Here is a 10,936-nt window from a genome sequence, read left to right as displayed (position 1 = left end):
ATTTTAAAAAAGGATTCGGCAAATTATACCGACAAGAAATTGCATTTGGTGTGCTACTGTTAGAATGAATGAATTTTTAGTAAAAAATATTTACACAAATAGGCGCAGGAGTGGCTGTGTGGTAAGTAGCTTGCTTACCAGCCACATGGTCCCGGATTCATTCCCACTGCGTGGCACCTTGGGCAAGTGTCTTCTACTATAGTCTCGGGCCGACCAAAGCCTTGTGAGTGGATTTGGAAGACGGAAACTGAAAGAAGCCCGTCGTATATATGTATATCTATGTATGTATGTGTGTATGTTTATGTCTGTGTTTGTCCCCCAACATCGCTTGACAACCGATGCTGGTGAGTTTACGTCCCCGTAACTTAGCGGTTCGGCAAGAGACCGATAGAATAAGTACTAGGCTTCCAAAAGAATAAGCCCTGGGGTCGATTTGCTCGACTAATGGCGGTGCTCCAGCATGGCCGCAGTCAAAAGACTGAAACAAGTAAAAGAGTAAAGAAATAATCGCGCGTGGCATTATTCCTGTATAGAACTCTCTAATGATGAGAGGTGAATTCTTCCCACACCAGTATATCAACCTCACTCTACTATAAACTTTGTAAGTATATTTTTTCTTACTTTACATGTATTTACATTGTGTGTTATAAATAACTAATTATCTCGTGTAATTAACTTCAGAGATTGTTCATTAACACGTTAACAGCCACATGTACCACCGACGGTTCATCGCAAACTTCACACGATTACCATATGAACCACCGGTGGTACATTTTTCATAATTTGAGAAAACATTTTATTCTGTATTTTTGACATAGTTTCGAGGATATTTAAAAAAAAACATGAGTGTTAAGTATTAAAGTTTAATTACGAACTGTTGTAAAAATGCTAAAAAATTTACACTTCAAAACGAAAGAATACCTTAAACATTGAGAGCAATAACACGCGAAATACGTGGCGTCACCGGTAAATTGCAGTATAAGACCGTGACGGTTAACGTGTTAGAGATACTCTGTAAGAAGTAATTGTCCTTTACCTCCTTCGCCTAAAAGTTCTGCTCTATCTATCAATATCTTCATCAATTTCAGTACGTCTTTTATTATTTCGTCTTATAACATACCTATACAACTATCGCCCATCCCCGCGAATTTGTTTCCTCCTAACTTCCAGAAGAATAGATATTTTTCAATGAGGTTTTCTACAAATAATCTTCAGATGGTGTAAATTACTCTTATAGCAGAATATGTTGTGAAAAGATTTCTTTTTTTCAGTGGTTGGGAGAGAAGTTTCGCAAAAGTTCACCCGAGTCGGCTTTGTTTCCCCATAACTTTCAGAAAAATGGGCTTTTTTATAATAAAATTTTCTACAAATACTTTTCGGGTGGTGTAGATTACTATTACATCGGAATTTAGCGTGAAAAATGAAATATTAGGCACGTACACATACATCACAATTTTTTGTTAGAAATTTCAAGTTTCCATTGTATTTATGTGCGTGCCCACCAATTCTTTTTCCGTATCAGATTCCAATATAATCGAAATCTATACAATTTGAAGGGTATTTGTAGAAAATTTCATAAACAATATTCATTTATCTGAAAATTATCAGGAAACAAAGCCGACTCGTGTGAATTTTCCGAAACTCCTCTCCCCACCTTGGAGAAAATTTTGGTCAAACTAAAGGGTTTGACCCGGTGGGAAATAAAAAAATGAATTATTCTAATAGGTGTAAAACAATTTGCTGGGAACGAATATGAAGAAAAAAACGCGCGCTCGCGAACGGGGTGGGTGGGGAGAGGCCTCGGAGTCCTCTCCTCACCCCGCCTTTCATGGGAGCACATTTGTTTTTTTTCATATTCGTTCACAGCAAGTTGTTTTACATCTATTACACTATTTTTCTTTTGTTTCTTGGCTCCGGTGAGGCGTCTCGGAACATTCAGGATGTGAATGTTCCAAGGCGTCTCCCCACCCACCCCGTTCGCGAGCGCGCGTTTTTTTCTTCATATTCGTTCGCAGCAAGTTGTTTTACACCTATTAGAATATATTATTTTTTTATTTCCCACCGGGTCAAACCCTTTAGTTTGACCAAAACGTTTTCAGAAGAAATTCCGATATCAAAATCTACACTATCAAAAGCATATTTGTGGAAAATATCATAAAAGATTTCCATTTTTCTGGAAGTTATTAGGAAACAGAGTTGGTGGTTGGCACTTATGTAGGTAAGCCCATCTTATAACTACATTACATATTCTTATTTAAATATCATTCATATGCAGGCACAGAAGCGTCTTCCTGTAGTAAAATCTTTATATATATATATATATATATATATATATATATAACGTGAGAGAGTTAGGGGTTGGGGGTTCAACCCACTAAGGGATAATATTTCTATCTTATTTTTGCTGTTGTTTTTCTTCTGGTCTCTACCACACCTCTGTTTTTACCTCTTGCTCTACATTTGTATGTAACCCTTTGTGAATCTCTGAAGAGGCCTAGAGGTTCGGGCATGTAACCCCATTTCAAAATGTCATCCGATAATCACTCCGGAAAGGAATATTCGGATAGAATGGGCCTTGCTAAAACTAGGCCGAAACAGCTGTAAGATTAAACTTCTGTATGTAAACCATGTTGGCAAAATAACATAGTCTGCCATGGACACCTGTGCTTTGGTTCTTTCTTTCTTTTTCTTTTCTTCCTTTTTGTCACTTTTGCTATGAATTAAATTAATGAATTCAACTGTATACACCGTCTGCAAGTAGTTGGGTTCAGCATATTATCCTCCATTTTCTAATTGTTACACACATATATATATATACTAACTGACCCCGTGCTGTCAAAAACGATGGCTAACTGTAGATACATAATTATCACACATGCAAACATTCACATAACTTCGATTGTACATGCACACATATACTCACACAGTGTTGAAATATGCTGTTTGATTTTTCTTTTCAGCCTTGAATGTTCACCATCCCACTTCCATTGCACACACATTCACATGACTCCCTTTTATATACACACACATATACTTACATAGGTTTGAAATGCTATTTGATTTTTTTTTGCACTATAGAGCTTCCATCACTACCAAGTTTGCCATCACTTGCCGTTCTTATTTATAGTGAAATATTTCCTCTCCAATAATATTCATGTTAACACTTCACTGTCCCTTATGTTGCCTTTTTATTTCAGATTATCTGATGACATTTATCAACTTTTGAAGATTAAAAATAACTTTAGGTTGAATGGATATAGAATATTTCCTTGAAATTAAGATTTTGTATAAACATTTTGAAACATATTTACTGGAAGATTTTCTGTACAGATTAAACTTGAAGATTTGCTGTGAAGCCTTAACTTACATGTATGTATGGAAGATGGACGTTAAACGCTGATGATGATGATGTATAGACTAATATCTGGATAATTGGAGCAAATTTAAGAGTCTTTTAGTTGCTGGTTATTACTAACAAGATTCTATTCTAATAAATATATTTGAAAGTCTTTTTTCATCTTATAAATTATCAAGAAAAAAAGATAGAATTGAAAAGATTAAAATAAAATTATGGAAGTGAAATTGAATGGAAAGCAGGTGGACAGTGGGTCACAAACTGAGAATACTGAATTAGCAATTGAGACACAGAAAATTACTAGGAAGAAATCCTACCCTTGTGATGTATGTGGCAAAGTATTCATTGCCAGAAAAAATTTAATTCAACATAAGTTAATTCATTCAATGTCAAAGCAGTATCACTGTGAGGTTTGCAGTAAATGGTTCTCTACAAGTAGCTTGCTCTCTCAACACATACGTATTCATACAGGGGAAAGACCATATCACTGTGATACCTGTGGTAAAACATTCTCTCAGAAAGGTCATTTGTCTGAACACAAACGTATTCACACAGGTGAGAAACCTTATCGATGTGATATCTGTGGTGAAACATTTTCTAGAAGTTCTCATTTGTGCCGACACAAACGTATTCACACAGGAGAGAAACCATATCGCTGTAATTTCTGTGACAAAGCATTCTCTCAAAGTGGCCAGTTATCTGAACATAGACGTGTTCACACAGGAGAAAAACCATATCGCTGTGATATCTGTGGTAAGACTTTCTCTCAGAATAGTAACCTTTCTTCCCATAAACATATTCACACAAATGAAAAAAATAGTTGTGATACGTGTGGTAAAACATTTTCTAGTCCAGGTAATTTATCTGCCCACAAACGAATCCACACAGGAGAGAAACCATATCTCTGTGATATCTGTCATAAAACATTCTCTGCAAGTGGTCAGTTATCTCGACATAGACGTATACACACAGGGGAGAAACCATTCCATTGTGATATATGTGGTAAGAAATTTTCACAAAGTGGTCATTTGTCTTCTCATAAGCATTTTCACACAGGAGAGAAACCGCACCACTGTGATATCTGTGATAAAACATTCTCACAAAGTGGTCATTTATTTCAGCACAAACGTATTCACACAGGAGAAAAACCATACCATTGTGATGTCTGTGGCAAATCATTCACTGAAAATGGTCATTTATTGACCCACAAACGCATTCACACAGGAGAGAAACCATACTGCTGTGATGTCTGTGGAAAAAAATTCTCAACAAGTAGTTATGTATCTCAGCACATGCGTATTCACACAGGAGAGAAACCATTTCATTGCGATATCTGTGGCAAAGCATTCTCTCAAAGTAGTAGTTTATCTTCTCATAAATATATTCACACAAGAAAAAAGCCATTTCACTGTGATATCTGTGATGAAACATTCTCTCAAAGCAATAGTTTATCTGCTCATAAAGTATTTCACACAAGAGGAAAACCATATCACTGTGAAATCTGTGGTAAAACATTTGCCAGCAAAAGCAATTTATCTTCTCACAAGCGTATCCATACGGGAGAAAAGCCATACCATTGTGAAATTTGTGGGAAAGCATTTTCTGGGATTGGTGATTTATCTCGACACAAACGTATTCATACAGGAGAGAAACCATTCCACTGTGATATATGTGGTAAAACATTCTCGCAAAGTGGTACTCTATTTAGGCATAAGCATATTCACATAACAGAAAAATTATTCTAACATCTGCATTATACTGTCATTGAATGATAAATGTTTTCTCTTGTAAGAAACTATGTTGAGGAATTTTACAAATAAGTATCACTTTTGCCATAAATTTGTTCTTTTATTTACATTAGGAGTACAGCAAGTAAAATATATATCAGTGTATTGTAGTGTAAAACTCTAATTTCTCATAATATTTTCCCTTGTAAAAATGTGTTTTTACAAAGGAGATATGATAGCTAAAGGATCATAAAAATATTCACACGACTCACATGGCTATAACAATGATATACGTGATAATACTTTCTGCTTAGATGTAAACACCATATATATTCTTAAATATTATAAAATAATATTTAAATTAGTTCAAACGGAACTTTAAATGACAATCTGCCTACTAGAATATTCAAGTAGTTAACCCACTACTTTTAGAGTAAACTGTCACAAGTATGAGAAAATTTGTAGAATTATACAAAATACAACTTCATTAAAATAAAACCTTGAAATATCAATTTGTGTTGTTTTTCATTTGTTCTGAGCACTCTGTATTGGTAACTGTCAGCAATAATGTTTTCTGTCATTTAGTGCACATCTAATTATTTTTGAATTAGGCAAAAGGCCAGTAATTTGGCAGGTGGTGTTAGTCAATACCACCAACTCTAGTATTTAATTAATAATTATTTCTAATATAGGCTGACCAAAACCTGATGAATGGATTTGGTAAAAAGAAACTGAATGAAGCTCACCATATTGTGCTCAGCTATGTGTATAGGTGTAGCTGTGTTTGAGAGATTTGTTTCCTAACCATGTGATCTTTGGTTCAGCCCTACTATGCAGGGACTGAAAATGAAAATAGCCCATCATGAGTATGTATGTATGTGTGTGTATATATATATATATATATATATATATATATATACGAGGTGTGTATGAAAAGTCTTGAGCCTCAAAAAAACAAAACCTGATGCAAGATTTCTGATGAAGGTACAAGACTTCAAGGCTCAAAACTTTTCATACACTCCTTGTGTGTGTATATATATATGTGTGTGTGTGTAATGTATGTGTGAGTGTACCCTTGTCTTGACATCATGTGATGATAGTAAATCAGCATCACCATCATACAAGCAACATTCATTTGTTTCCTGCATGTTTGGTGAAATATTAACTTGTTTGGAAACAGGTGAGGGTTGGCAACAAGAAAGACATCCAGCTGTAGGAAATCTGCTTCAACAAATTCCCTCTAACTCATGGAAGAGTCGACTTAAGACTCTGATGATGATACATACATATTTGTGTGCATCCTTGTGACATTTTGTTATGGTTGTAAATGATCGCACTCCAAGTGATGTTTATCCCAGGGTGGGGCATAAATACTGTTACAAAAGTTCAAAACTATTTTTCATAATAATATTCAAAGAATTCTAATGATTTATTTGAGTTAAATGATAGTTTATTATATGTTTTCTTGTATTTCAGAAACTAAATATTAAAATTTTGTTGCAATGTCTGTTGAATGGAAGAGAAAATTCATCATAGAGCAACATGAGAAGGGCATGCGTCCACCTGAAATATTCAAGTTAGGAAAAACCTCAAAATTAACAGAATGTTGATAAAAAGGACGATTGATCGTTACCAGGAAACTTCTTCGATCAAAGATCAGGCCGTCCCCGCACCTCCAGAACACCTAAACTCATCAAAAATGTTAGGGAAAAAAATCAGACGAAATCCAAGAAGATCCATGAGGAGAATGGCAAAAAAAGCACAAACATCGCCAAGGACTATGCGGAGAATATGCAAAAGTGACCTAAAGTTGTCACCCTATAAACTCCAAAAGAGACAGCTTCTATCCACGCCCACAAATGAAAAGAGACTCAGCAGAAGCAGACTCTTGTTGAACCGTATTAAAGATGGCACGCTCCGTAACATCATCTTTAGTGATGAAAAGTTATTCAGTTCAACAGTCTCACAATCATCAAAATGACCGAATCCTTGCTAAAAGTATTGAGGCAATACCTGGTAATGCAGGAAAGGTGACCAAAAATTGACCAAGTGCTGGGATAAAATACCCTTAGATGTTGTGCGTGCTGCTATAGATGACTTCCCAAAAAGACTTCGTAGTGTTGTGAAGGCACGAGGTAAACATTTTGAATAAAAGTTACACCATATTGTTCCTTGGGCATTTGCAAAGCATATTTTGTAATAGTGGGTTGTTAAATAAATTTTTGTCGGGATAAATCTGTTTTATTTTGTAACAGTATTTATGCCCCACCTTGTATATAAGATATTAGTTACAATAATATTATAACTGAAAAATAAATGGAAACCAGAGTGACAGACCAAGAAATATGTGAATAAATAATACCAAGTATTGGATAAGGCAGACTTGTTTTGTAAGAAAGTGATAGCTTGAGTGTGAATTGAGATATTGACTATTTGCGGGTCAGACCCCGTTGCGGTACCAACCGCGGCTCGTATCGTGGCCGAGACGTCGGCCTCTCGATCGCACCAGCGGAACTCCGCTGCTTCTTTCTCTTTGCTCCTAATCGCTCGCCGGCTTTAAAGGGATGTATCAGGGGAGGTAATTATATTTGACTTGCCCTCATGACTTCAGCCAACAGGGTGTACCAGGAAGCAAGGTGGGGCATGTTAGGACTCTTGTGGTTATTCCCTCATTTACTGCTTGATACTCTCAATGTATGAGAGATTATATGATGAGAATTAAAAGATACACTTATGTCAATCAAATGTACAACAACAAATACATTTTTGAGTAATTCTGTTTTTATCACAATCATTTGTCACAACCACTGATATTGCTAACGACTAAAACGAAACATCATTATCATTATTTTAAATTCTATACAAGGACGTATTATTAGTCGTGCTCTAAAGTAATTTAGTATTTGAAATCAGAATTAATAACCAAAGTGTTGGACTATAACACCTTGGGTCTCAGTCATACTCAGTGCAGTCAGAACGACACATACTCTCTGTTAAACTGTTTATATATCCAAAATAAATCATTCAGTAGTGTAAATTTGAAAATCTATGCAGAAGAATTACATAACATATCATAGAAAATAGATTGTCGAATCTACACAAACAAATGGCCTATGTCTGTCATATTGATGTGTGAATAATCCAAGAATAAAACCTTAAAAAATGCAAGAATATCACAAGTTTCTATGTTGTATTTTTCTTAACAACTTGAGGTTCCTTAGTTCTTACACAGAAGAAACTCTTGTGCTTTCATTCATATGCCTCCAAACTTCCTTAAACTACTGTAACCAGTTCATGCAAACTTTATTTGGAATTGTTTAGTGATAGAATTAAAATGTTACTTTTCACAGTTTACTTTGAAATAATTCTGTTCTATATTGGTTTCAAATATTTTGGTACAAGGCCAGCAATTTTGGAGGATGGAGTTAATCAATTAAATCACTTCCAGTCCTCAACTGGTACTTATTTTATCAACCTCAGAATGATGAAAAGCAAAGTCAACCCTGGCAGCATTTGAACTCAGAATGTAAAGTTAGAAGAAATACCACTAAGCATATTTTCTGGCATGGAAACAATTCTACCAGCTCACCATCCTAATTCTTTTCTGTATTACAAATATTTGGATTATAATAGAAACACTAACAAAAGAAATAAAATCTAAGCATCACCCTTTTTTTTCACACAGGGACTCCATTCTCTGTAAAGAATAAATAACAAATGGTTAAATTACAAGATTTAAAATTTTTACATTGAAAAAGATCAATTTTGGTTGGACAGACTTGGTGACCAAATTTTACCACTTGTCACTTTTCAATTATAAAAGCCATGATATAGAATCTTATATTGGTTTCAAATTTTGGCACAAGGCCAGCAATTTTGGGGGAGGGGTAAGTCAATCATATCAACCCCAGTGATAAACTGGTATTTTATTGACCTCAAAAGGATGAAAGGCAATGTTGACAATGACAGAATTTGAACTCGGAACAAAGGCCAAATCCTTATTCATTGTTTCTATAACTGATTATCTTTCCTAACACCAACCACTTGGCAGAGTGCACTAGGTAGATTTCCTTAGCATCAGCAACAGAGAGGTTAACTTATTCCCTACTAAACTGAAGAGTCCTACCTGGGTGAAAGAAGAGAGTATGAGTGTACCAGATGAAATTGATTGGATAGTATTGGAGGAAGTCCTAGAAGAGAGTCAGTGATGTTTACATGTTGGTTGTTAGTAAAGAGATTGAACAGAAAATAATAACAGCAGCATGATGGGGAAAGCAGTAAAGATAAGTGATGGATAGAAACATGGTTGAAGGTAGGAGAGTGAGTGATGGATAGCAATAAAGATGGTGGTGCTAGGATAGAGTGAATGATGGATAGTAATAGAGATGGGTGATTTAAGAGTGGCAGATGTCATGGAGAAAGAGATCGATGGTTAGTGATAGAGAAGGCTAATGGTAAGGACATCTCATGCCATCCCTCGGGCATTGTGATAGCAAAAGAGAGATTAATAATAGTTGATAATGGAGGGATGGAATGTGGAAAGATAAAATGTCATTACACATGAAGGTGATAGGTAAGATGGTAATGAAGAGGGCAGTGGATAGAGGCAACATAATTATGATTGGTGAAAAACCCAAAATAGATATATTTTACATCCTAAACTCCATCACAACCATTTTTTAATGACTCTGTTTGCATAAGTGAGCAGTCTTCTTCGATACCATGTGTGTGTGTGTATATATATATATATATATAGTCGATAGCTTCCGCTATCTGGGCGACCAAGTTAGTAGTGGGGGTGGGTGCGCTGAAAGTGTAGCTGCTAGAATAAGAATAGCCTGGGCAAAGTTTAGAGAGCTCTTACCCCTGCTGGCGACAAAGGGACTCTCACTCAGAGTAAAAGGCAGACTGTATGACGCATGCGTACGAACAACCATGCTACATGGCAGTGAAACATGGGCTGTAACTGCTGAGGACATACGTAAGCTCGCAAGGAATGAAGCCAGTATGCTCCGTTGGATGTGTAATGTCAATGTGAATACCCGTCAGAGTGTAAGTATCTTGAGAGAAAAGCTGAACATTAGAAGCATCAGTTGTGGCGTGCAAGAGAGACGATTGCGCTGGTATGGACATGTGGTGAGAATGGAGGAGGATAGCTGCATGAAAAAGTGCCACACCCTAACAGTTGAGGGAACCCGTGGAAGAGGTAGGCCCAGGAAGACCTGGGCTGAGGTGGTGAGGCAAGACCTTCGTACATTGGGCCTCACCGAGGCGATGACTACGGACCGAGACCTTTGGAAATGGGCTGTGCGTGAGAAGACCAGGCAAGCCAAGTAAGATCGTTGCCAGTGCCCCTGGACTGGTTCTTGTGCGGGTGGCACATGAGATGCACCATTTTGAGCGTGGCCGTTGCCAGTACCGCCTGACTGGCTCCTGTAGGATTTTTGAGCGAGATCGTTGCCAGTGCCCCTGGACTGGCTTGTGCGGGTGGCACATAAAAGACACCATTTCGAGCGTGGCCGTTTTCGTGCGGGTGACACGTAAAAGCACCCACTACACTCTCTGAGTGGTTGGCGTTAGGAAGGGCATCCAGCTGTAGAAACTCTGCCAAATCAGACTGGAGCCTGGTGTTGCCATCCGGTTTCACCAGTCCTCAGTCAAATCGTCCAACCCATGCTAGCATGGAAAGCGGACGTTAAACGATGATGATGATGATTATGTTAAACAGATTTATTGACTCAGTGAACTGCTTGAAGCTTGACTGAAACTATGCAATGATTTGAGTTGAGAGAGACACTCCAAAATGAAAAACACAAATGTCTGGTGTAAAAGGCAAGGATGTGTGGTAAACTTC

At 36.8% G+C, this 10,936-nt stretch overlaps 2 protein-coding genes across 2 annotated transcripts in view; both read left to right on the top strand.

Annotated features, from left to right (window-relative positions):
• Positions 1 to 480: 480 nt before the first annotated feature.
• The window catches only part of LOC128248344 (uncharacterized), a 41,411-nt gene continuing 30,955 nt past the window's right edge, over positions 481 to 10,936 (top strand). The window contains exons 1-2 of the mRNA XM_089355884.1: positions 481 to 601; positions 6,559 to 7,217. The gene's annotated coding sequence lies outside the window, so the exon portion shown is untranslated. The remainder of the gene's footprint in view (positions 602 to 6,558; positions 7,218 to 10,936) is intronic.
• Positions 533 to 5,594, top strand: LOC106872828 (uncharacterized). Its single transcript, XM_014919955.3, has 2 exons — positions 533 to 601; positions 3,198 to 5,594. The coding sequence occupies exon 2, from the start codon at positions 3,571 to 3,573 to the stop codon at positions 5,098 to 5,100; it is 1,530 nt and encodes a 509-aa protein (XP_014775441.1). The 5' UTR covers positions 533 to 601; positions 3,198 to 3,570; the 3' UTR covers positions 5,101 to 5,594.

This window comes from Octopus bimaculoides, chromosome 7 (genome assembly GCF_046866305.1).
Source record: "Octopus bimaculoides isolate indiv1 chromosome 7, ASM4686630v1, whole genome shotgun sequence".
Taxonomy (NCBI): Eukaryota; Metazoa; Mollusca; class Cephalopoda; order Octopoda; family Octopodidae; genus Octopus; species Octopus bimaculoides.
The sequence above is the reverse complement of the archived record's forward strand: the minus strand, read 5'-3'. Positions and strand labels throughout refer to the sequence as shown.

Excerpts from the sequence above, each read along its gene's own strand:
- LOC106872828 (XM_014919955.3), top strand. The coding sequence starts at position 3,571 with ATGGAAGTGAAATTGAATGGAAAGCAGGTGGACAGTGGGTCACAAACT.